Source organism: Amblyomma americanum, chromosome 2 (genome assembly GCF_052857255.1).
Source record: "Amblyomma americanum isolate KBUSLIRL-KWMA chromosome 2, ASM5285725v1, whole genome shotgun sequence".
NCBI lineage: Eukaryota > Metazoa > Arthropoda > Arachnida > Ixodida > Ixodidae > Amblyomma > Amblyomma americanum.
Genome location: NC_135498.1, coordinates 13,416,479 through 13,444,264, shown reverse-complemented (window position 1 = coordinate 13,444,264; position 27,786 = coordinate 13,416,479). Strand labels below are relative to the sequence as shown.

General features: G+C 45.6%; 1 protein-coding gene and 1 pseudogene across 1 annotated transcript; one reads left to right on the top strand and one right to left on the bottom strand.

Annotated features, from left to right (window-relative positions):
• Positions 1-1,818: 1,818 nt before the first annotated feature.
• LOC144120599 (putative phospholipase B-like 2) lies at positions 1,819-26,407 on the bottom strand. The gene is made up of 12 exons (XM_077653170.1): positions 26,385-26,407; positions 20,197-20,440; positions 18,066-18,312; positions 12,084-12,181; positions 10,643-10,872; positions 9,385-9,476; positions 7,884-8,044; positions 5,687-5,779; positions 5,520-5,591; positions 3,828-3,980; positions 3,208-3,367; positions 1,819-2,035 (listed from the first exon to the last, which is right to left on the bottom strand). Exons 2-12 carry the CDS (start codon positions 20,400-20,402, stop codon positions 1,859-1,861), a joined length of 1,689 nt encoding a protein of 562 aa, XP_077509296.1. The 5' UTR covers positions 20,403-20,440; positions 26,385-26,407; the 3' UTR covers positions 1,819-1,858.
• LOC144122330 (U2 spliceosomal RNA) lies at positions 18,935-19,103 on the top strand (annotated as a pseudogene).
• Positions 26,408-27,786: the final 1,379 nt, after the last annotated feature.

The following is a 27,786-nucleotide window of genomic DNA, read 5'->3' as shown; positions in this document are numbered from 1 at the left end:
CAATCCTGGGTAAAACTATGATTACCCAGCTCAGTATATCGAACTCCAATTGCGCAGTAGTTCGATATATCTAATAGGGCGCGTGCCCCTGCAAGTGTCGTTTATGCTAATTGCTTTCTTCGACAATTGTTTACGCGCGGAGACTGAGCAGGTGCTCTTTTTTGGATACCTGCTGGAAACGCTAGCGCTCTGAAACAGCGACAAGATGGACGTGGGGTATGACAGAAGGCGGCCTTCGGTTTCTTGAGCTCACTTAGCACGCCACACTACTGTCATGCGGTTAAGCCAACTTACTGATTCCTTGCTGCGGCCCTCGAGGGGCGTGCGTCGCTCGCTTGGCTGCCGTAGGCGTTGCGGAAACCAACTTCACCTTAATTTTATTTAGCGCTTATTTTGTTCATAGTCTACTGCTAAGATGAGCGCTGGCATATGCAGCGCCATCTAGCTAGTAGGCCGCAGGTATTCGTTTGGCTAATTTGGAGCACCCGTTTGGTGCGTTCTGTTATCGCATTATATATAAATTTCTTTTTTGCATCGATGATGGTTGTATTCAGAAGAATATTGATTTCTCACGCTTCGTGGCTGCAGAACGCCTTTATATGACACTGCTGTTGCAGACCTCGCCTGTATTCATTCAAATATATCTTTCTCTTTCTCTCTCTCTGTGCGCACACTAGATTTGTATCGCCCGAGAAACAAGTGTTTACGTATACGGCTCTGTGGGGAAGCCAGATGCCCATATTGTTCAAAACTGCTTAGCATTGCTTCATGACACTGCTTCTGACACTTGCTCCTAATAGAAGCATGCATGTCGATTTCTTGATTGCTGCAGTAAAGTTGTGTTCTGCATTCCCTTGTAGTGTGGTCGTTACTACGTAGCCCAAACAGGACGTTGCATTAATGATCGATCTAGAGAGCATACCAAACTCAACAAAAGGATCCAGCCGAAAAAACTTGCCTGATCACTGCAATCGGACCTGCAATCTTCCATTCCACAAATCGGTACACTCAAAAAGAACCGAGGAATATAGGGCAACGGGTTACTGATATATACAGCAAATATCGCTGCATATTGTGCAGAAGGTGTGGGCATAGCCTTCCAGACAACCTTTGCAAGCTGCTGTCATGCGCTCCTGGATCAACGTTTTTTTTTTTTGTTGTTGGCTCGGTATTCGTGTTCGATTCGCCATTGATCAGGGATCCGTCGTAATCGGCTGATACTGCACCAAAAGACGCGACAACATAAAGATGTTATTACTCGAGTTTACTTGCATGCAGCTTTGTTGTACGTTCTACAGAAAAGCGAATGCAGCACGAGTTCTTAGCCGAGCCAATAGAGCATGCCGAAACCAAGCCGGTGAACAAAATTAGGTGTGACATAGTTTTCTATACATTATACAGCAAACACCTTACCCGGAGGACTCCATTATGCCCCTTGTGCCAAACTGCAAATCACAAATGGGTTATGTGCACTATTCCACTGTTGCCAGGGCACAAAGCGGTTCGTCGAAGAGACATATTTCTAGTTCTCCTTCAGAAGATGTCTAACGATAATCTTTTTCATAGACGCTAGGGTGACCGGCTATAATTATACTACCTGCCTTGAGTAGGCCGGATGTCCTGTCTGCAAAATAGCTATTGTCGATACCTGCACGATAGCCTTGTACTCCTGCTTTCAGTCAATGCGTCGAGCCTTGTGGGGAGGCCACCTGGGACATTGCCCTCTGGTATGCCTACAGACTATCCGTCCACAATCTCTCGGCGCAGTAACACGTTACCGTCAGCACAGTACAGAGTGGGGAACTAGCCTTGCCGGGGTGATACGCTTAAGGTTATTTATTGTCCAGCTCGGTCCGCTTCACACTGTACATGATCCCCACACTCGGTGCACGGGGTCAAAGTTCCACCGGTCGGGATGTCCGTTGTGGCTGTCCTTGAACCCGCTGGTGCTCCACTGGAACACCGGTTGTGAGTCCCAGGTCGGTCCACTGATCCCGACGAACTCCAGCGACTTGAACATGGAGTAATTGGTCAGCTGCAACAGAAAGCGTAATTGGTGTGAATCGGCAGCGGTGCGGAAAGAACGGGACGGGGAATGGAAAACCAAGTGCGACTTTTTAAAGAAAGGTATAGAAGCGCGAAAATACCAACACGGACGTAGTAAGGGACAGGGAAGAGCTGACAGTGCTCGTTCTGTTTCCTCAATACGTCCGTGTTTGTATTCTTGCGCTCAAATGCCTTTCTTTTCCCCTAAATATGAGCCAGCACATCCAGCTACAAACACATCTCAAGCGTGACTTTTCATAAAGTTTACCCTGAACAAAGACTACGGTCAAAACCGTAGCCAACTATACATGACCTCCGACAGTATATGTAATTCTGTATAACGACTGCATGCTGCGTCTAGACTGTTCGAAGATATCCTCAAATGGTGGCTTGAAGATGTCGAACTGCAACTGGCGAGAACCGCCTATTCGTAAAGTACGTGGACGTCCTGACATAATAAAGAGCAGCACCTTCGATAACAGCTACCAGTGCTGGGCTGGATTTTTTCCCGACTACAAAGCAAGGTAGAACGCGAAATTTAAATTCGATAGCTCAGTAACAAACATCCAAAATGAAATTTCGTCCTGAAGCCATTGAAGCCATTCCCTGCATTCTCTTAGATAATTTATTTCTGCCTGGTGAAGCGTTGAGGCTCTTCTCAGGATGATGCACACAGGGGACTTTCAAAGAGTGAGCATGAGGGGCACTAGTTTAAAGATCAAGTTTGGTGATGAGGAACTGTTGATCCTATGTGAGTTCTAGAAAGTGATGCTAATTTGTGTGTGAGCAGAACTCTTGTTAAAATAACAATTTTCAACACCTTTCCTACACGGGAGCGCGAAATACCACAATTGGCTCTTTACAAGCCATTACTGCTTGTTCCACGCGAATTAGAAAAGGTTCATATTTCCTCTGACAAAAATTAAATATATAATTACATGGCTGTCTTTAAGCCTATTTTAGCACAGAACTTAAGCACTAAATATTTACTGCACAAATCTCATAGAAATAGTGACTCAACCAATGATAAATGCGCTAATGCTGTATACGCTAGTGCTATAGGACAACCGGATGCGTATAAATCTGCCTCTTGTCGCCACCGTTTAGTTTTTGCTTACCTGCAGATATGTAATGCGGAGCGTACCAGACTATAGCGCTTACCTTCATGTCGATGCCTCCCACAGATCTGCGGTGCATTCCGGGTACGTCGTATTTGCCGCTCGGGTCAATCAGGTCGTAGCGAGACGAGATTGCGTACACTGGATTGTACGGTGGGGTGCAATTGCAGCGTGAGAAAGGATCGTGTGTGTAGTCGTTGTACCTTGCAAAAAGAAAGAAATGAATGAAAACCACGTTTAGTGAACACGCACGCTAAGCACCAGGATGCCATGGATGCTCGCTTTAATCAACATTTAACCTGGCAAAATATCTGGACGAACACCGGGGGGGGGGGGGGGGGGGGGACGGTAGTCTCTTGGAGCAAAAAGGGATTCTTAATCCAAAGATCGCCCCGTCGTCAGTGTGTACACAATTTTCTACTACTACGAGAAAAAGTATGGTGGCAGTGTTGCCGTTTGAACGTGGACACCACTGTTGTTTTAGATACGATTCTTGGAATTGTCTCTGCTTTGTTTAGAAATACGTTTTCTTGCTTTTCTAACGCAATGTAGTCATCTTGAAGAACTAGGAGAGAAAGATCCGTTAGCAGGAAAGCATGAGTAGCAGACAACGCAGTAACCACTGTCTTTCTGTTTTAGAAAAGAACGAAAGGTGTTCCGTACCTCATCAGTGCCATCATCGAGTCCATGTCATGAACTTTGACGTGGTCTCTCCTGAAGATGTTCGCCCTCGGCGCCTTGTCATAACTGTAGTAGTCTCCGTACTCCTCCACGAGCTCCGGCTGGCCGCTGATCTCGAAAATCTCTTCGAAGTAGCTAAAATAGCAAAAAAAAATTACAAGCATATGATTAGTAGTCCCAGTAACATTGTCCCAGATCGTCGCATTTCAGAGAGCAAAGCACACATTGATGCATACTTCGCACTGATGCATGGCCACCTTCGGTGACTAAATCGTGCAATTCTTTTTAATTTTTAACTACTCATCCAGTTGCACGAACCGCGCACCTCACAATGCCACAGCATATGTTCATGCCTAATTAGCAGTGTGGGAACTAAAGGAATGAAAGAGGAACTCGTTAGTCTGTGTTAGTGCCCGTGCTCAATTTCTTCGTATGATCAACCTTCAGCGATCTTGTTCTCGCGAATACCATAACCTCCATGTCTGCACCGGATGGCAACTTCTATTTAAGAAAACTACGGTTAGCCAATCGGTGCATATTCTGAGCAAGAAAGCTCACAGACCGAAACGGCACAGCGAACAAAGCCGCACACATGGCCAGTGCTCAAATATGGAAATTGAATAAAAGCTCATTACGCAAGACACAAAAGCCAACTGGCTGCTGCTCTGGCACGTGCTGCGCAAGATGCATCATATCAGACACTCAGACTGAAATGTATGAGATGCGTATGTTATTGTTCACTGGGGTTAACGTACGACTGACTAAGCGTGCCTACAGCGTACTTTTCAGTTATGCCATAAAGGGTTTGCGTCCCTTCAAGACAATAATAATAATAATTGGTTTTTGGGGAAAGGAAATGGCGCAGTATCTGTCTCATATATCGTTGGACACCTGAACCGCGCCGTAAGGGAAGGGATAAAGGCGGGAGTGAAAGAAGAAAGGAAGAATAGGTGCCGTAGTGGAGGGCTCCGGAATAATTTCGACCACCTGGGGATCTTTAACGTGCACTGACATCGCACAGCACACGGGCGCCTTAGCGTTTTTCCTCCATAAAAACGCAGCCGCCGCGGTCGGGTTCGAACCCGGGAACTCCGGATCAGTAGTCGAGCGCCCTAACCACTGAGCCACCGCGGCGGGGCCCCTTCAAGACACCACGTCTTGATTTTACTGATTCCATTTTCACCACTACCACTAACCTCTGAAATGTGTACGCAAGGAATAAAACCGTACGGAAGCCTCAAGAACCGAAATTTACAGACGTTCCGAAGTGCATGGCCACATTATCCTTTTAGGTGTTGTTCGCCTACTGCAGCTTAGAAATAACTACAGGTGCGGTTGAAGGATTTATTCAGATTTCAATTGATAACCCGGTAGAAACTTTTGTGAGCAGGGTTAAAAACGCGTTAAGGTTACATTTTTCGTGTTTATTTTTTTACCATTTCGTCGGTATCTCAACGAATATATTGAGCTTTTCAGGCTGTTGCCTAGCATATGAACAGTCGGGTAGTATTTTAAACTTTTGTGGTGCGTCGGAAGTTTAGTCTTAAGAAGATCAATATTTATCTGCATGCTACGCTGTTCTAAAATTTTCTGTTAGCAAACTATAGGCGTAAATGACTTCTTCCTTCTTTAGAATGCTTGAGGCTGCAGATAGTGCATGAACTCTATACTCACGCAACGTTGTAGCTAGGCCAGTACGTCCTCTTTCGAAGAATGTCGCTGATGTCTTTTTGCTTTGTAATTCCACTGAAAGAAGCGTCAACGAACGCAACAACGCTTAGAAAAAAAACATGAAAAGTACAGACTTAATACAAGGTAAATCAGAGAAAACTTAGTCTTACGGCATCTGTTCTAAAAGCCACAGCGTGTTGTTGAGAACTGGCTTCCCAGGCGTGAACAACTTGTAATCGAGGATCATCCACTGGTTGTTGTATCTGCAAATACCAAAACGACATGGTGGCAGTAACTGGTCTCAAGCGCGTAGTTTGGGGTTTATCTATTTTGATTTTTTTATTATTCCTAAATGTCTGATTATTGCTGGGTGTATCTTGGACCGCATACCGAACGATTGAAATTTACATCAGCCAGTAAGACGGTCGCATTGTTGGTGATTCAGTGTATTCTAGCACTAACGCTAACTTGTCCAGACAATATTAGTACTTTTAAAGCTCACAAAAATGCTTTATGTTATCTAGCCACTGCGGAAATCAAGACAGCATGCTCGCTCGAATAAAAAGCATCCATTAAAAGAGCACATCGTGGTGAACATTACGAGTCTGGCAAATGCAGCATTATTCCACTATACCGGGTGCTATTTTTTAAGTGGCCACTGGTCCTTATTTTAAACCCTGTGAGATACGTCGGTGCGGTGTGTGCAGGTGAATTGCACAGCAAGTCGGACATTATGTACGTGGTAGAGCTTGGTGATGTAACGATTAACAAAACTAACTAGTCAGCATTTTATTTTTAGTTTAAAGGGTCAACATTATATTAAACATTTGAAGGCGACTAATGCAGAAGCTGAGACCAATTTTTAAATTTTCTTTATCGGCAATGTGTTTCGAAATATTTAACGTCAAAAATACGCAATTTTTAGCTCTTAACGTTTGCTTCCCGCAATGCACATTTTTAAAATGGTGTCGCTGGTGTCATAGCATTGTCGCGGAAATCACGTTAACTGCTTCTACGGCATGAAACAGAGAAACGGCTTCCGTATTTGCTGTATTCAAATGCAAGCGGTGCCATATTTAAAAAATAAGCATTGCAGGAAGCCGCTTTACGAGATAATAATGCGTGTTTTTGGCGTTAAATATTTCGAAATGCATTGGCGATATAGATTTGAAAACTGAAGTTAGCTTTTATGCTGAGGACCTTCAATTTCTTAATATAATGTTGGACCCTAAAAGAAAAAGAGTTCGTTAGTTAACTTTAGATAATTAATCATTTAATCCCTGTGCTATGTCACGTACATAATGCCCGCCCTGCTGCATGAACTACCTGCACAAATCACACCTATGTATCTCTCGCACAGTTTAAAATAATGATCTGTAATTAGTTTTTTAAGAAAAACAGTATATAGGTGAAGGGTTCAAACTTCAGGGTTCTCCTATGGGCGCAATTCATTTCTTGAACTTTTTTCATCGATAAATAAAGGCTAATATGGTACGCTAGTGGAAAATTTTCCACTCAGGTGAACACGGGGGCTGGAAGGGGCACGGGCTCCCCGCCCAACCAGACCTCTCGTTCGTCTGATCGCCCTAAACTTGACAAGGCTATGACGCATCGGCGGGTGACGCCCATGCTGTAGTGTTAAAGAAATGTCCGGCGTACAAAATGCGATAGCAAAACAGTAATACAAGCTTAATGTACTCGAACTACTCGAAACGCAGATTTCTTGCAACAGGGCAATATATACCATCGCACGTAGGCGACAGTTTCAACAACATGGGCACCAATCGATAAGAGCACCTGCCGCGATTACATATGATGCCTTGGCGGCAGTGATGTAAGACATTTTAAGTGGTTTGTATCACGTTGGAAACAACTAAAGATAACCATGTTAAGTAATTTTAATCGTGGCAAAAAGAGCAGTTCTGTAAGAAACAACATTGTGGCGCACCACAAATACTTTTCTTATGAAGATTTCTCTCTGTGATTCCGAGAAAAAGCTGGACACATTGCTTTCTAACGCGAAACAAGATAGAATGGGACCAACGACAGCGCTGTCTGTCTTCCAATTTCTATGGTGTGTCCTATGTGTTTACTGTGACCAGTGTTTAACATAATTTTTCAGCTATGTAGCATCCAGCCAATCTTAGCACTCTTCTTCAAGCCAGGCAATAAACGCAGCGAGAAGAGTACAGAGGTGTTAGAAATACGAACAGCACATCATTCATAGGCACTATTTGAGCGGACCCTCGGGATATATAGCCTGGCCACTCTGCACATTCATTGTTTGTCACGGAGCACGGCGTGGAGATCTGCGTCTCACTTCGTACACGGCGGAGGCGTTTTAACGCAGAAACAAAGTGTACGTACGTTCCGCTGTTCTTCGCTGCGAAGATATCGGCCCATTCCCGTCCGGACCTGGCCAGTCGGGTGGCCACCATCGCCCGCACCCAGGTGAGCGGAGCCGCCTCGGGGTCGAGCAGCAGCCACAGGTCGGGGTTGCTGTTCTCGATGGACGTCTCCGTGACTGTCTGCAGGCGTTCCCGCCACACGGTCTGCGTCACTTCGGCGTCCCTTAATCTCCCACGCCACCAAATACATTTATACTGTACTGTACTCCACCTTCCTGAAGGGCTCCAGCTACCAGAAGTCTTCACCCACCAGTCGACCATGGGTAAAAAAAATTCACTCTTGAATGCTTCACTCTTGATGCATTCACGCATGCGCTGCTAAATAAACCTTAAAATGCGCTGTAATCTGCTCCGTGCTGCCTGCTTTTGTGTTTTGTAGTTGCCCTTTTTAGAAGTTGTATTGCCGTGTAAACTCCTTTGCACCTGTATTGAAGTCATTGTGGCGCTTTGTGTATTGAAACCTGTATGCTGTTCAACGCGGATTCCTTTTGCTGATAACTCGTTTGTCTTCACATACGTATTTCTTTCTAATCTACTCCCAATATAACTATTTGTATTACCAAAGCTGAGCTCGACTCTCGTTTTTGTTGTCACAGCTTATTTTTTTGCGCGAGTATATCTTTGAATACTGAGTTCTGATTTTCAGGTGCGTTGCTTTTAATATCTTGCTCATCTATGGTATGATTTGCCTACTCACTCCTGCCCAGGACCTCGCATAAGGTACCCAGTACCTGTGAAATAAAGCTGCAATGCGAAAGCGAACAATGTAAAAGCGAAATGCAGAACCTTTGTCATAAGTTTAGAGGCCAGGAGGCTTGCTTCTGAGCCACACCGTGTGGCTCGTAATGCACCACCAGAGTTCCAAAGCTCCTGAATGTAAGATCTCTGGTTCTGCGCCCTCCAAAGAATAGGACTACCTCGAATGCTACACAGCCCTCATTAAACGAAATAATAGCAAACTGTATCCCTGGGCTTTAAACTTTTTCACAAAAGCTGTGCTTCCGGCATTAAATATTTTCAGGGCACACATGTCGCGAAAAACGCCTGCACCGCGCTGCCTTGGCACACACCCTGAAAATAACGTTGGTCCTGGCCAGCTTTCGCAGCGATGCGCAGGATGCAGGTTTTAATTGCTGCGCATATCTATTGCCTTCGACAAAATTTACGTTTTTTGCAACCTACGCATCCCATAAACTTTCGATGAAAGGTGTACAACCACTACTACTAACACAGATTCTTCGCATTATGTCGTATTATCTATCACCTTTGCATTTCCAGGGTAGGTGCTCTGTATAGGCTTGAGGAGAGCTAGCTGCGCACTAGGAAGTTTGAAGTGGCGCGGTGTTTCATGGAATTTGATTTGTTGGCACAAACAAAGAGAAACCGAAACATGTAGATAAGCATCTGCTGGCCATGCTGCTGCCACTACCATGACGCAAACAGGTTAATTGGGATTTTACCAAGCCGGCGGAGGTCAGGTAGAAGTCGTCCAGAGAGACCAGCTTTCCGGCGTACGAGGACATGGTTACCGTGTGGCCTGGAATTATGCCACCTGTAAAAGAAGCCAGGAGTTACAAGCTTCTTTGATGGATACAAAGTGTGGAGTCGTACTTTGGCGCTTTGCTTTTTGCTTTTTTTAAATAGTCGTGTTCTGTGCGATGTCAGTGCACGTAAAGATACCCAGGCGGCCGAAATTATTTCGGAGCCCTCCTCTACGGCACCTCTTTCTCCCTTTCTTCTTTCACTCCCTCCTTGATCTCTTCCCTTACGGCGCGGTTCAGGTGTCCACCGAGATGTGACAGAGATACTGCGTCATTTCCTTTCCCCAAAAAACCAATTTTCATTTTTTTCTTGTGTGTGACCCAGCTGTGTAGTAACCCTGATCTAGGTTGCACATACACATCTTCTATTATTCGAGTCGCTAAGAGAACCAAAGGCAACTGCTTGGGACAAAGCTTACACTTCCTGCGTTCTCTTTAGTCGGTTTTATTTTAGTATTCGCGCAGCTGCACAATCGCCAGACTTAAACTTGCAAACCATTTGAATCCTGGTTGAGTAAAAACGAAATGTATTAAGCACCACATGCAGGGATAAATATTTGTTAAGGACTTCTTAGCGGAAGAAGTCTTCCGCACGTATGAATCCTACATATCACAGCTACCCTCAATGACGTATGCATGCGCTCAGCGGAGTGCGAAAGATGGCATCATCCTCTAATTTTTATTTTTAGCTTAGTCCTTACAAATTTTCTCTTCCATGGAATTCGTTCAGCTCTAAACCTCCTACTTCGGAATGGGAAACATGCAATTCCGAAAATAAGTCGAATAGCAGTTTAATTAAGGAGTAATTGTCTGCGTCGTAAAACACAGGGCGCAGAACAAACCGCGACAGATGTCACCAAAATTTGGAACCGGCATAATGAGGGCCCGGCCGAGCCGCTGCAGGGATAGACCTCGCGTCACGTGGTAGATGGTCGCGTTGCCACCACGCTTTAACCGCAGCTGAGAGGGATAGTAATGCACACCCTCCCGCACATCTTTGCCCGTTGGTGGACTTACGCGATAGCTTTTTTGCAACGTTATTCGACAGTACCGGTTTTTGTTTGTGAAGACAGCACAATTTTGTCAGCGTGTACTACAGCAACCAGCACGGTTCCTTCTAATGCATCTCTTGAAGCTTTTAAAAGGGTCCGACGATTCGCACATGGGTCATCCCTACCTGGTCCCGTCGCAGACTGCGTGTAGTGCCAAGGAAAGGTGTATTTCTTCTGAATTCTCAGCATGCTCCGATACAGGAACCAGGCGTCATGAGCCAGGTAGATGTCCTCGTTGTCTCCGACTACCTTGACCAGGGCCGAACAGGCTGGCACGATGCTAAATGACTGCAGGTCCTCGGTGCGCCTGAGCGCGGCCTCAAGGTCGATGAAGTCGCCGACGAGGCTGAAGAATCTGGAGAGGAATGAACGCTTTGAACGCTTTCGCGGATCACTGCTACGCACTGTTTATATGTGGGCTAAAACGGAAGACGCACATAGCAGGGAAGAGTGAATTTTTGACACGAGAAACTTGAGCAACGGACGGGAGGAAAGCCCTGTTCATTTATCAGTGTTTGCACAAGATGACGTGTCTTAGTATGAGCAAAAACAAGTGCTGTTCTCGAAAAAATTTGGTGCGAGAGTTGATGCTGTTTTTCCGCCACTTGCTCGAGCTTGTGTTTTGAACCGGAATGAAGTACAGCATTAGGAATTTTTAGGCTACTTCTATTCCTAATGCAAAGGCGTGACGGAGCAAAACTTGGAACAGTAGAAGTATGCGGAACTGCGTTTCTTACAGCGCCGCCTTCGTGCTGAAGAGGAAATACAGAGCTCACAATGAGGTAGCTTCCGACGAAACCATTAGCTTAGGTTTTACAGTGGCTTTGTGATCCGAACGGTGTAGGAATGTTTGAAACAAGATAGCGAATCATTCAATGGGGTCACCGGGCGTGTCTTAGTTTGGGACGCACAAGCCCGTCCCGTGTAGCGGCGCAAAAATGGAGAGGATGATGCAAGCTCAGCTCTACGAGTTGTATCGTGCACTGTGGCATACGTGGTGCAAACGTCTCCATGGGTGAAACATAAATGCAGGATTGAACGACAATATGTCCGTGTAAAGTTTGGCCTCCTGTGGAATTCTACCTTTCAAAAGAAAATAAAAAGCGACCTTTTGTGCTGCAGCTTTGGTTAAGAGGAATGAGGATGGCAAGATGAATTTTTCTCTGTCATCCTTTCTCTTTCACTGCATTGTCTGTAGATTTTGTTGCGTTTCGCAAAAGCTTGCCTAGCATTAAACTATTTTCACTATAAAGCGAACATGCGCTAAGCAGCGCTTATTCTACGCACGAACTAACGGGTTCAAAAGCAGCTTTTCCCCCATGAACGGCCGACAAAGGAAAATTACCTTCCGAGTGCATCTGATCACTTCGGATGAATCAGTGTTTATCCAAGATCGAAGCTGTTTAAAATACCACGAATTTTTTGTGTGGTTTTTGATTGAGTTTGCGGCAACGTACATTCTTGAGCTATAACCGCACTCTTGCTACAGCTCTACTGAGGCGGCTGTAATATCAAATGAAGCAACTAAATAGCACGCAGAACATTTTGCAAGAGTAAGACGCTTACAGGGCTCTGGTAACGTTCGTCATCTTGCGAGACGTATCAAGCGTGATGTTTTCGAAGGCGTCGCTCAGGCCAAGCATTTGCTGCATTTGAAGGTGGATCTGTCGCAGAAAACGAACAAAAAATATAAAACAAAAATATGCGCCCACAGTACTCTTGCTACGAGAAGAATAATCAAATCAAGTAATCAGGTATGAATCAACAAAGTTTCACGCGTTCGCATCGGCCTCAAACGTCTGCAAATATCTTGAGCACAAATGATTTGAAATACACAGAGCAATTCGTTTTTGCTGTATGCGTAGAACGGTTATGGAAACAAGAGCGCGGGATATGGTGTGTGCGAATACTGGCAGAGAGTTACTTAACAGCTGCTCGCATCATTAATACATTTTTGTCAAAACAAAAAGAAATTCAGCGCCCACTGCGAATATTTCTCAGCTCTCCTGTGTTGCATGAAAACAACATAGAATTCATTAATTCGGTGTGCTTGTGTCCTTAGCTTGTATTCTCAGGGGATAAGCTTTCGTTGATATATGTTCTTATTGTATTGTATTGTGCTGTATATTACTGTTGTATTGTATTGTACTGTTGTATTGGATTGTACTCTATTATACTGTATTGTGTAGAAGTCTGTTACACAAGCCTATGCGAAGTGACTGTTCCAACTACGTAAGGGGCAAGAGCCGTTGTCAGACATTTCGCCTTTTGCTGTTGCTCGTATTTCTGTATCAGAAAGAAAAAATAAATCCAATCATAATATTGTTATGCGGAAAAAAACTCACCATGCTGAGACTCGAAATCAGTCCTTAATTCCGCACTGCGATAGCATCTCACGTGGTCGTTAAAAAGCTTTCATCCTCTCCGGTACGCTAAGCGCAGGTGTTTGCGCAAGACATTCTTTTCCACCTTCGTCAAACTTCACCATCACAGCGCGCCGACGACCAGCAAAGCTCATCCTGGTTGGCGTGAGCAGGTTGTTCAGGACCTGATAACCTTTTACTGCGCATGCGATTTTTATTTCTTTAGCCTGAATTTACACATCAGTTGCTTACACTGTGCTCCATCTAGTTTCTTCGTGCTAACCTATGGTGAAGAAAAGCACTAGCTGTACTCACGTCGGCCTTAAAGGGTCGCTTACAATACCATTTCAAGAATTCCAAATTAATCAAGACGACAGCTTCTGTCTGGTGTTCGTCGGTTGTGATGAAAGCGGTAACGGAGACTCCACTAAAAGAGCATGTGCGTCAGTGTCCGAAAGAGAAAAAGTATGAACTCAAAAAAAAAAAACGACGCCGATGATGACGATGATGATGTCAATGATGATGCCTCCCGCATGCGAGGCGGATGCTCAAAAGGCTAGGCCACCACTGCGGTCTCAAAAAAAGAACGAATAGTCAGGTTGATCCGTACTGAACAAGCCTCACAACTTCAGAAAAGCCACCCAACGCCAGCGAGAGATGTTATGTTTTCAAACAATGCAGTCACGTCTTTTCTCACAAGCTTCGTCGAGCAGAGATAAAACATTTATCACTAAGCTAGAAAACAGATCGTGGATTGGAACACAAAAATTATCTGAAAGATTCCTTTGATCTGAGAGTCCACGTTGACCTGACGGGAAAGTGCGTTTACGGCAGAAAGCGTCACCGTCGAACGGATATTACGATTTTCCTGGTTGGTTGGTTGGTTTATGGGGTTTAACGTCCCAAAGCGACTCGGGCTATGAGAGACGCCGTAGTGAAGGGCTCCGGAAATTTCGACCACCGGGGGTTCTTTAACGTGCACTGACATCACACAGTACACGGGCCTCTGGAATTTCGGCTCCATCGAAATTCGACCGCCGCGGCCGGGATCGAACCCGCGTCTTTCGAGCCAGCAGCCGAGCGCCATAACCACTCAGCCACCGCGGCGGCTTATTAGCATTTTGCGTAGATGGCCACCTCGAGTTTCACTGCAGCAGATGCGACCACACGTACCGCAGTTGAATGAAGTTTAGGCTTCTTGCATGAAAAACAAGAATGGCGAAAGAAATCCTGGCGGCCCTGTGAGTCATGTGTGAGTATACGCCTTATTTAATAGCGGATAATGAATATGATCTTCTATATTAGAGCAGACAGAGTACATGTTTGGTTTCGTTTGGTTTATGGGAGTTTAACGTCCCAAAGCGACTCAGGCTATGAGAGACGCCGTAGTGAAGGGCTCCGGAAATTTCGACCACCTGGGGTTGTTTAACGTGCACTGACATCGCACAGTACACGGGCCTCTAGAATTTCGCCTCCATCTAAATTCGACCGCCGCGGCCGGGATCGAACCCGCGTCTTTCGGGCCAGCAGCCGAGCGCCATAACCACTCAGCCACCGAGATGGAGTACATGTGTACAGTAGCAACCGTACACGCTCATGGTCAGTCGAAAAACTTTCAGAGTAGCCCTGGCAGTGTATCAAGGATGTGCTTAATAAAGCTTTTTTTTTGTTTTATCAGAGTTTAACGTCCGAAAGCGACTCAGACCATGAAGGACACCGTAGTGAAGGGCTCCGGAAATTTCGACCACCTGGGGTTCTTTAACGTGCACTGACATCGCACAGCACACGGGCCTCTAGAATTTCGCCTCCATCGAAGTTCGACCGCCGCGGCCGGGATCGAACCCACGTCTTTCCTTAATAAAGGTAAAAACCTGACCTGGCCGAGGAGGAAGCCTGCGAGGATGCTGAACGCAACTTAAGACTTCAAATGGTGGCTGTCGGCACCAACGTGATGTGAACAACTCTAAAACAGCACCGAATCCGCTGCAGTATTAGGGCGTCGAAGAGAAAATACGAAAAAGTAGGCATGAAGCTGTGGCGCTAAAGTATAGACTTGTGTAGAAAAACAAATGAAGTGCTCTTAGTCATTTAGGGTCTCATTCTATGGTGCATGCATTGGCAACTGCACTTCTGGGTGAAAGGGAGCGCAACGCATGTGTTCTCTAACGATTTAAGGCGGGAAACATTCGTTTGGGCAAACGTCTCAGCAATGCATGTACGATAATTACGAGCAGTGCGATACACGTCTAGTATCAATGGTGTTTATGACGTTAGGCGTTAACTTTTACGTCTTCCACCGCAGAGCCATTCTCTTTCGTAAGCTTAGTCCACGCGTAAAGGAGAAAGACGCTCGTGTGATGGTATGCGATGCCAGAGCACGTTTATGAACTCCAGGTGGGGGAAAATATATTCCGGAGCGCTGTATTACGGGGCCTCTTCTATTTCTTCTTTTACTTTGTCCTTCTTCTCTTCCCTCACGGCGCGGTTGAGGTGTTAACCGACTAGTGAGACTTTTACTGTGTGTCTCCTTTCCTCAGAGCCAGTGTTTATGGGTTCAGACGGAGGACGCTGATGTGCAGAACTTTGCAGCCAAACCTTTTTTCTGCTCTCACGTGTGTTCTCCGTTGAGACAGACGCCATCGGGGAAAATTGCTGGAGGTGACGGACTTTCTTACGACTCCACCGCCTGTACAGCAGGTGTCCCAGCCGAAGGAAACCGCTTCAACTTTCACCAAAGTCCGGTGAAAACAACTGCGGCCTAGTCTGTGGTGTTTTTTCGTTCTCCGAAGTAAATAATTATTGAAGACTAATAACAAAATTTACAATCATTTTCTTCAGGAAGAAAGTGTCATAAAGAGGCCACTCTCAACGAAAACGAAGCTTTAGTAAGTTATAAAAGGCCAGAAAACTCTATTACCAGTCGATTTAGGATTTAAAATGCGTGCTTCGATACAGACTTCCCCGAGCCATTCACTTCAAAACGGTGGCAGCCCGTCTTCTTCGCCGAGGACGTCGCGAGTATGAAGCGACCGTGAATATTTGTAATTACAATCTCCTCGGCGAGAAATGCGTTTTTTTCCCGCCGTACAAATGTCATGAAGCATAACCAGAAAGGGCCAGAAAATCAATTTTTTACTCAGAACAATAATTGGATAGAGGTTTAGGTTGCTCTATTTAACGGTATGATTAGCCTTGCGGTTGTTCCGCCTGCAGTTCCTCCATCGAAGTATTCAAGGCTGCATTTACAGGTGTTTCTTTACTACCTAACGTGGTTAAATTTCGCACAGCTTTTTACTAGTCCTAGCGGTCACCATTGATCAACCTGAGTGTCGGTATGTATGTGAGAACGCACATTACGGTCACTGTTTGTCCAGGGATAGTGCTTACATATAGTAGTCCATGTCAGCAAGAGGCTTCGTTGCACACCGTTAAACACAGCGTTATAAACAAATCAATGGGGCTTGACCATTATCATGCGAAACAAAAGCAAAAAAAAGTCAAAATAAGAGTGAGCTCAGATTTCCACTCTGGTCGACGAGGAAACGGATTGGACTTCGGCAGTATATACAGGCTGATAAGTCGAACGATAAATGCACCACTTGACGCCGTTATCACGCATTGCGACGCGACTTCGGTCGCTGCACACAGCGCAGACCGCAGAATATCGGCCTCTCTCGCCTCTCAAGGCGCTTTTCAGTCTGCAGGCAGATTAGATCATGGGCCAAATTGAGATAGCCGGCGCCAGTGAGGTGACGGGTCGAAAAGGGCCTCGTCAACCAAACCCTTCAGAAGGGAGGCCGTGCTAATTTCACCGGGGGCGAGTTTCGAAAAGAGTTGGGTTGTCAAAGCGAGAGGTATGACGGTGATGATGATGAGCATAAAACTCAATGAGTGGGCCTGAAAATTCTTCACTCTACTCACCAAAAAACTCTTAACGCATGCTATATATCGGTAAAGGATATTATTCACGTTATCATATTGCCTAACGTTTAACAATACTATATGTTTGAAAACTCAGAAAACAACGCAAATTTTCCAGCTTATGCCTGCTCACCACATTCATCAAGGTGTGCGGGTTGCACCAATGTGGTGATCTTTCAATTTGTCACCGCATTTGCGTTCGTATTTTTCTCATCTTCAAAAGATCGCATGTCTAATATCATATTTCAAGTCAGTTCAATAATTTAGCTACCATTGAGTGCTACATGCTTGCAAGTAACATGCGTAGTGGTTGGTCAATGCCTGTACTTGCATTCCTCGCTTGGGGGAAAATTCTCATATGGTTACCTTTTGCTGTTTGGGATTCGGCGCACCGAAGAGCAGGTGCTTCTCTAATGACTGCCTCACAAAGCTACACCGCAGCCAACAGAGATTTTTTGGCTGAATGGGCAGAGCCACGTGCCACGACGGTCTCTTCAATTGATTCCTGACCACGCCGACAAAGTGTGGAACCATGCTATCCACTCTATCTAACTGGCTCCACAGATGATGCTAAGAATTTCCTATTTAGTAATACTGATATTTCAGCTACTTTCCACAGCATCTTGGAGAAAACAGCGCGAAATGTCGATGTACGTAGAAAAAAGCGCTTGTGGTGCCTGTTCTCTACCTCCGTCGTCTTTTTGTGCTGCTTTTCCTAAGAAGACCGTCTTATTTAACTGTAAAAAGCATCATGAAAAAGAATTTCAGCAGCAGATACTGCCGCATGTTCGTCAGGCAGATACAACAATAAATTATATAATAAAGGAAGTATAAGAGCTAGAATCTACTTGCATGCTGCGTATAATAAAGAAGCATTCCACCAAGTGCACACGCTCAGGCAAGGAAAAAAAAAGCACAGCAACAACGCGTGTATAATTGTACTAGCATGATTCTGTGTCAGGTTACTGTCAGCGATATATAGATATATACGCAATCACAAGCCAGGCACATGCGATGTCTGGTCCCAGTTCACACTGGGTGGTTCACTGTTTGGGAGTAGCCGTGGAGGGATGCATGGCTGCGTAGCTGTTTAGACCTAGCACACAAGTGAGTGTCTGCCACAGTCCAGCGTGGATACTTGACGATAATCAGCCAAGAAGTAACGTTGGACAGCTCAAGCAAAGTACATATAAGTTAGGCTACACAGGAAAAAAAAACTGGCTTTAACGCGGGAGATTCCTGTGACTGGCAGTGGTCGCCTTACCAGGTTCCAGTACGGGTCGCTGTCCCTCAGCTGCTCCTCGTTGCGGCGCGAGTAGTCGAGGTTCTTCTGGAGGAAGCCGTTGAGTTTGGCACAAAATTCCGTCTGGTTGTCGCAGTAGTGGGCAAACATGTTCTCCCACTGGTCCTCCATTAGCTGCCGAGTCAAGTGCGCTTCCAGAGCTCCGGCGGCGTACGCCTGGATGTCGTCCTTGAATTTATGACTCGACTCCACCTCCAGGTACGCCCAGCTGACGACAAAGAAGCGACGCTAATTACCAACCTCTGGATTTTGGCCGGATATCACGCATGCTGTATGTAGACTATTACCACGCTAATAGGGTTTTGTGAGCAGCACTTTCTTGGACAGCTCCAGATATTCCTGTCAACACTAGAGAAACAATCTTGCTTTTCCAAATGTACCAGCCGTGGTGGCTCAGCGGTTGGGACGCTCGGCTACCGAGCCGGAGTACCTTGGTTCGAACCCGATCGCGGAGTTCGCATTTCGATGAAGGCGAAGAGCAAAAGGCGCCCGTTTGCTGTGCGATCAGATCCCCAGGTGGTCGAAATTATTCCTCAGACCTCCACTACGGTACCTCTTTCTTTCTTCTTTCACTCCGACCTTGCTCCTTTCCCTCACTGCGTTGTTAAGGTGTCCACCAAGATGTTGGACAGTTACTGCGCCAGTTTCTTTCCTGAAAAACCACTAATTTAGTTCAAAATGTCTCACAGAGCAGATTTGCCTCGACATTGCCGTGAATACAATCATTCTTGTCAAAGCCAGCAGCAAAGAAGAATGCGAAATTTTAGAGGCCTACTTCATCAGGATGCATGGCGATGACTGCATTAGCACAACCTCGATCCGCTTGCTCCATACCCAAACCCATACGGGTTTAATACCCATGTGGGTTTAATATCTTATACGGGTCCCATCTGGACCCAAGATATTAAACCATATTTTTGAAAATATGGCGGAGTGCTTGAAGCACTCTGGCACTGGTCGGCCCGGTATTGCACTTCCTCCGGGATCGGCCCGTGGCATATTAGCGCGCGCCTTTTCTTTCTATCTTGGCTCTCCTATCCTTTAACACATTTCTCAACCCCCTTAACAAATCTCAACCCCCCACCCCATACCCCATAAAAGATAGACGTAAAATGTTAGTTTCTGTGTTCAGCGAAGAAATGAATGTCCGCTCCTATTTACTCGTCGCAGCGAAAATTATTCAGTGCGAGTTGTATAATGGAGACATACAGGACCATGTTGCTACCAAAGCCTTCGTCTCCAGGGTCAATCCTAACCTTCGCCGTGTGTGGTGCCACGGACATAAATTCTGGACTCCGCTTGATGCTAATGTGCAGTCTTCTATAATAAGACCATTTTCATTGTTTTTACTACATCCGGTGGGGCATCCGTCCGGAGAAGTGCCTCAAGAACCCGACTGTCTCCTTCCAAGACAAGGAGTTTAAGGAACACCTGAAGACCACGTGCATTCGACCTTCTCCCGTTACACCCAGAAGGTCGTGCCGTGTGCCAGAATGATGATCCAGTGCACTAATAAATGTTTGTGGCAAAATAGCGTCACGAGCAAAAACCTGAAAATTAGCACATTTGATGGGTTTCGCAGTCAGTTGATCCTACATTATCTAACCGTGCGGTCAGGGCAAACTTTCATGAAGCTGCGAGTGATTAACCTTTTCCTTCCACCAGCGTCACCCAAGAAGCCGGCTGCTATTCTGCAACATACGAGTCTACCAGGATCGCGTTAGACATTTTTTGTTATATTCTATTAGTCCTCACAAAGGAACCTGACGCTATAGTAGCCATTAGGGAGGGTCTTCTACGGTGCCAACTGAGGAATGTGCCCTGCGTCGACATGTTCGTGTTTCGTGCTCCATCCGCATAAGGAACGTATTAATTTGACTTCAGCAATGACTGCTAGGTGGTCCGTCAAGAAAGCTTCTGTTATTACTATTCATGGCGAAATTTCGCTCACCTGCAATTACCAAACGCTGCATTTCATAAGACAGCGAATTTTCCCAAATCTCTCACATTTTCACCTTAGCACCTATCACTTATGTCTGCCACTCCAGTGTCAGTGGTTTTGTGAGCCCCTAGAGACGTAAAAATGGCTCACCCAGTGTTCTGGATGTCGTCCTGGAAGCTCGCCCACGCCACGGCAGGCTGCGGACCGGCGTCGAATTTTGGAGGCTGCCCATCGTGGATGACGAGGCGATCGCTTCCTTCTTCCAGCTCAGCCCAAGCTGATTTGCACGGTGCGCCCTGGCTCGTCGTTCGGAGCAGGGCCAAAGAGAGCAGCACGAGCGCTGCCCCGTAGTTCATGTTGTACCTCCTCCTGGACCACCTTGGAAGCTTCTGCGCTGAAAGTGAACGCAGAAGTTGAAAGTAATTTTGAATGCTGTTTCGCGTGTTGAACTGAGCCCGCTATGAAGAGGCGTAACTAGTTTAAACAGAGAGAGGGCACTCAAGAGAGGGAGAAAGAGCATGAAAGTAAAAGAAAACACAAGCAAACTAAATACAGGCATGGCTGCATACAAGGACCTGCGTTGGAGCGGAGCGGCGCGGCTGAATCAGCTGTCTCGCCATCGTATACACTTGACAGTCTAAGAACTTTGAACGGCCAGCCACAGGGGGTCTGCGAGACCTGTGGCGCTATAGCTCGACCGGACGCGCTGCCTCAGCATCCGGGGCTGCCGACGAACTCTGCTCTGCATCCCCGTCATGTATTTTAGTCAGAAATAGCTTGCATCTTAACTTTTAAGGTAGCACATATGACTCACAAGGGAGGCATATCTAATGAAACCCATCGCTCACCTGCATAATACACCCTCCCTACTTGACCATACTAAGGAAACTCGCTACTCTCAGTGCAACACGGCATGCTTGTCAGCAATAACACGTCCGTCTCCTTAACAAAAAAAAATGTAATCGTCTGTCTGAAAATGCAGTTGCTGCTCAGTGCCTGCACACGTGTTCTTCTTTATAGTGCAGACAGCAGAAACATCGAATCATTCAAAAACAGACATTCAAATTATTACTTTTATGGCTGCACTGTTCTTATTCCGCCTTCGTTTGCAAAGCGCCAAATGGCAGCAATTCACTAGCATGATAAGAACAAAATCATCCATTTTTTCACAAGTCTGTAGTCTTATCCCTCCTATTGTTTTCCGTTTCATTTGAGCCCTCTTTTTGTTCCAGATTCTATTCTCCTTCCACAGGCTGTCGCCCTTCCTCAGTCTACAGTTGATACATAATTAACTTTTGAAGCTTCAAGCCAGATCACACCAATTCACAGCGCAGCACGAGAATTAAAACTCACTAGGCAGTAAATTCGAGTTCCCCAGTCTTCATCACTTTAATAATATGCAACAGCGTATAACAGGATGCTTTAGCATTATTCTATGTCCGTATTTCTGTTGTATGCGCACTAGAGTAATTCCTTTTTTTCCTCTAATGCCTAGCAGCTGCTATATGTGGCGGAATGAACGGAAAAAAAAATATCGGGTGCAGCAGAGTGAACAACTCTGAGACTCACTGCACTGGGCCCCACATCTTTCTTTGCAAGAAACAAGTATTAAATTTAGTTTTGCTAAGATAAATAGTACAGCAGAAGCGGGAAACACCACTCCGGAAAGTGAAAATCAAGAAGGCTACATAGATTTAAAAAAAAAACCAAATATTCGCGACAGTATAGCGTCCAGGGCAAACAACATGTGCGAGACAAACCTGCAGCACGCAAGCTGCAATGCGTTGCGGCCGCTTTCTTTTTGATCAAGTGGTTAGGTAGTGTAAATACGCATTTACGGTGGCCATCAGTTAGGCATGTCAACGCTACGAGGAGTTTCCAGCCCAGGTTCTCAGAATTCTGTACCTGGCCTCTGTCGGTTATACGTCTTGAGATAAATCAAAGAACAGCAGCTATTTTATTTTTCACTTCGCTAAGGTATATGCACTGCTGCGTTGGTAACCAAATATAAAGGCCGTATGGAGTACCCTGGTATAGGCCCGTTATGAGGGATGTTCCGGTTTTGAGAAAAGGTCACTCATGGTGAACAAAATCTGAGATTTGCGAATCCGCAGAGCTCGATAGATTCACCGTGTTAATGTTTGGTGGCACACGTAAAGCGCCCACGAAAGTTTTAGGAACTCCGAAATCAAGCAAAACCTGAATTTTCTCGCTATGTAGAGGCACAGCCAGGCAGGCATTAAGTGCATTGCGCACCTCGCGCAGGAAAGCACGCAGCACATCCATCAGTTCGTGGCTGCATCCTTAGACTGCCCAGAAATGAAGTTTTGGAAAATTTTCCGAAAACTTTTGTGGGCACCATGTATAATCCAGTTAATCGCTGTCTCCTTACAGAACAAAGAAAATTTCCTTGAAGAGCTTAGCTTTTCAGAGGCTTTTGGATCATTTTTAGAGTCACAATAAACTGCAGTGCGTTGTAAGCATTTTTAAGACGCTTAAGGACGCCTATACCTTATCACGAAACAGATTACACAATGTTCAAAAAAAAAAAGACGCAAAAAACTACGACTATTCATTGTCTCCAGGGTGAAGTGATAGCAAGAGCTATCTGCCATATGACTCTTACACATGACATAGCCCCGCCTAACGCGTTATCGAGAACGCCCACTGCTCGTCCCAGTTGGACACCATCCTCGTTAGCCGTATGGTAAACACCGGAGTGATCGTTGGCACGACGTTGGCCCTGGCTGTCTCCTCGTATACCTTTCGCTCTAAAGAAAAAAAGGACACTGCAACTTCGGACCTCGATTTCTTCCAATGAAACAAGAGGAAGAAGGGGGGGGGGGAGATGCTCTATTTTTGTTCTCAGATAAGTGCTACTGGAAGCTAAGGCACATCTTGTCTGTTTGCTGTTTCCGTTGAGGTGCACCACCACAAACACTCTGTGTAAGTTTCTGTGCCGAGTGCACGCTGCGCGAGCTTCGTAGTTTCACACACGCCCCAATGAAGATGTATGGGAGGAGGGGGGGGGGGGGGGGTACAATAAAGCAGTGGGTTAGAGTTGTTAAATGATACATGTCGTTTTTTTTTTGTTTCCCTGCATTAAAGGCCCATTAGGTCATTATATAAAGGCAGGGAACGGGGGACAGGGGGTATTGCATTGAAATATTATGTAAACTAAAGAAATAGAGGCCGGGGTGTAGTAAAGGGGGAGGGAAGAAAGGAGGCCGCTCAAGGTTCATGCGCCTCCCCTCCCCCCTCCCCGCCGACAGAAAATCGATGCTGTGAAGTCTATCTATCGCCCATCAGTGACTGCTCAAAGTAAATCTTGTCATGTTGGTCGGTTGACAATGTAGCTTTAAGTGTCAGGATATATATAGCGGGAAGAAACGAAGTGAGAAGGAAACAAAAGTGCTCCCTATTCTAAAGACCTGGCGGGCAGGAAAAGAGGAACCACCACCTTGAGAGAGAAGTCAAAAGCGAACTAAAACAAGGTAGGCGGAGAGAGAGAAGAGAGACCAGAGGAACAATGACAGACACCATGACGCACACCCCGCCGCAAAAGAGCATCGTTGTCCTGCATGCATATCCAGGCGCGTATGTGCAAGAGTAATAATAATATAATAATAATCGGTTTTTGGGGAAAGGAAATAGCGCAGTATCTGTCTCATATATCTTTGGACACCTGAACCGCGCCGTAAGGGAAGGGATAAGGGAGGGAGTGAAAGAAGAAAGGAAGAAGAGGTGCCGTAGTGGAGGGCTCCGGAATAATTTCGACCACCTGGGGATCTTTAACGTGCACTGACATCGCACAGCACACGGGCGCCTTAGCGTTTTTCCTCCATAAAAACGCAGCCGCCGCGGTCGGGTTCGAACCCGGGAACTCCGGATCAGTAGCCGAGCGCCCTAACCACTGAGCCACCGCGGCGGGTCTGTGCAAGAGCCACGGAAGCGTTTTTTGAAGGTGAACATATTCAGCTGAAATCTGTCTGGCCAGGTAAAACTGAGTAGCATAAAGAGCGGAATTGATTCTTGTCAAGCAATTTCTCCGGACCTACGTCATCCAATCAGGTGTGGCTGGTGTGGTGGGCTGGACATTCGGCTCCTGACTGCGTGGTGTAGCAGTTTCGACAGGTATCGAAACATCGTTACATCCTCAACCTATAGTACGTACGTTACCGACGTTACCGATGATAGTCCATCACGCTCAAAAGTTTCTACTCCAGAAGAAAACGAAGCAGCCTCGAGACCTCTAAATGTTTTGCAGTTGACGTCCCAGATGATGCACGCGGAACTGGCGCGATCTCGATTGGTTGCCGAAAAAATTCGGCTGCTGGCTGCATGGTAGTGGACCTCATTTAGCGACAATTGGCCATACTTCGGATGCTGTTTAGTAGTTGCCAAGTGGAATACCCTGATCTTAGGCAGAATTAAGCAGCGAGCTCGATTTCCTGGACTTTTCGAATTGTGAAAAAGAGCGAAAATATTATTTGCGAGCCCTGCGGCGCGCGAGATGACAGACATCAAAACCACTTCAATAATGGTAAGCATAACGCTTTTGCCGGGAATACTTGTGTTCAGACTCACTTTTACTGAACCGGCGAGAATATCTTGTTTTTTTCTATCGTTACCCGAACGTCCTGAACGAATACTACTGTAGTCATGGTGCTCAGTGACCAGGATGGTGATACTTCTTAAAGTACCGCTAATGAGCCATTTCAAGCAAGAAATGTTTACCATCGGAAAGCTCCGTCGTGTTCGGCTCCACACAGAGACTCAGTTGGAAAGAGCGCTTTGGCAACCAAGCCAGATTTCCAGGTTGCCGAAGACGACACCTGACATCGCACTATTTGCAAACATAACGCGGTTATCCTTATCGCCATTTTGTGTTTTAATATTTATTTCCTAGGAGAAATAAATATTAAAATAAATAAATAAACCTTCTGGCTGCTCCTTCTACCTTCTCCTGCTTTCGCGCAAACACGCAGCCAGTGCCTGGCTCCTTGTTTCCTCGGAAAAGCACAAGAAGCGAACCAGCAAGTCTGCTGAGGGCCTGCTTTCTGCCGTGCACCAGATAGTTTTTGTATTAGTATTTTCTTTTCAATTTGCTGTCCTTTTTCGTAGTGCCCATTCACCCCTACATACCCTTCACCCCCCTCTTCCCCCCACCCCCGCCGGTCCCGGTCCACTCTCAAAAAAGTTTCCTGGCTACATCATCGAAGAGATGTGCCCTGATCGATTGTGAATGTAATTAAAATATTACGCGGACCATAACGAGGGATAGGCCTAAAATATAAACAAGAAATGCAGCTGTGAATTAATTAGCGGACACAGAGAAGAATGTAATCAGAAAACTATCACGGCCATGCAAAGTCAATATGCGATACAGCGCAGAGAGAGACAAGGACGAAGAAAGACACGACACCACAGCGCTGTGGTGTCGTGTCTTTCTTCGTCCTTGTCTCTGTTTGCTCTGCATCGCTTAATGAATTACCAACTAGCCCGATCTGCCACTCTTGCTTGCAAATTCAAGTATTCAGAAAATGTAAAATATAAAAAACAAGTCACTCCAAGTATATAACTGTGCATCAAGGGCATATATTGGAAAGAACTTATTGCACCGCAGCACAATGATAAAGCTATATCACAGTGGAAAGTTAAATACTAATGAGAACCTGATATGAACATGAACAGTGATTTTGGGAGACCATGGTAAGCACAATTTCACTTTATGATTCTACAGCTGAGAAGACCTATCATTGTAGTCCGATCTGTTATCGGTGCGCACACCGTGAAGATCTCTCCGCGCAAGCATCAACAAACAACTCATGAGCGTAGGCGAGTGCAAACAATTTAAATTTGATATGCGGTTACTCTGTATTGCAGCTGAAATACGCGCAAAAGTTGCAGAATAAGCTGCTGCTTCCTAGCGCATCTGACGGCATGTAATTCGCATCTCCGGAGAAGCAGAGATATCTGCTTAATTACAGTACCCTCTCACCTGCATTTCGTCCGCATGACCATCTATAAACTGTGAAGCTCTCCCGGAGTGCGTTGTGAGAAGCTTGAGTACGGAAACCCACTCGATGCAGCTGGGGTGGCTGGTGCGAGTATACGTACGTTTGTGCCAGATCACAACGACCTTTATACCTTGACAATGACAGTTAACCACTGGAAGAGTCGGGTCTGTTTTGTTACCCTCCCCATGTATTTCTTGGGATTAAGAAATCGCAAGAAATCAGACTAGCGAAATTATCAGCGAATTATGCCAGCTTACTATCGATACAAAAACCATGCACTCTCGGTGGAAACGAAGAAACGAGGCGTGTGTGACTTACCGCAGACGATCGACGGAAGCCTCGGACTGGCGGCGCGAGGGGCGACAGCACACGTTATCGGCGCAGCTTCCTAGAGACGCCACGCGAGGGCGCTCCTGTGGTGACATCCTCGTACATCCGGCCGCAGAGATAAGTGGGAGGTGTGTTTGTTGCGAAAGCAACGTGAGAGCGCCTGCGACGGTAGCACGTGCCGGTATTGTTTCACGCACGGCCACCTTCAAAGACGTTCAGCAATTGATGGAGCGAGCCGAGGAGTGTCCGGTATTGTTATCGATGTTTTTGTAGGGCTACTTACGCGGTAATTGCTCTGCATTTTCTTTCGAGCGAAAGTTCGCACCGAAAGAAGGCGAAAGAGTTTTCTACCTGTTTAAGGGGGTAGCTAGCGCGCAGGTTACACACATTATCGGGGTGAACGGGTGAGCCTCAACTTCAGCATTTCTATGGGTGCGAAAAGTGAAACCTCCTATCTACTGAGATTTCGGTTAACCCGGTTCGGCTAACTAAGATTTCGGGTAATCGACCATCGTCATAACGTTGGTATTCCTTCATGCCAAACCAACCATTTCTAAAATTGACTCATACCAAATGCGTCAGTAAGTTGCAGTCACCTTCCCGGATCTATCGTGAAAATTTCTGATAATTCTGCGTTCAACACTGCATTAACTTATCTGCTGCTGTCATAAACCCAAGAAATTGCCGCATTGTCATTTTTGCCATTTTTATTTTCCATTTAGTTATTTTCCAGATGCAGCCAAACTCTTCAAAAACTATAGCTCTCTTTGTTCTGTATATTTAGGCTCATGTTAACGCTTTTTGAGCGTGATATATCTTGTCCTTTTTTTTATTTTCATGTTTGCCAAAGTTGTCGTTATGCCTTGTATACTTATCTGGTTTTTTTATACTCTGTCCAATTTGCTGTTAATTTGTTTTAATGTTTTGACGTAACATTTCTGTTCTTTTTTTTGTGAGCCTCATTTATCTTTCGATTTAAATGTGCATATAGATAGGTGAATAGCTTCCTAGGTGAACTACACAAATTCTACCCTTGTGTTTTCTAGTACATTTTCAATCTTATGCCCTATACTTTTTTTCATGCAAGTGTATTTTACTTTTAAGTTGCCTCCTAGGCTCTGTTTTGATTGTGGATGGCTTCTGCGCAAAATTTCTAAAACTGTCGCTCTTTGCCGCTGAATGTCATTGTCCAGGACTACAGGCCCTTGTCAGGTGTTTGCAACGCCTTTAGCCTGTACGTCCAAGGTTTTTGTATTTCATGAAGCGAAATAAGCAAGTTTGTTTATTTATTTATTATATACTGCTGCATTTTTGTGTTTCACTTTTTTATGTGATCCACTCCTTGCTGTAATGTCCTGAGGGTAACGAAATAAATGAATAAATCCAAGTA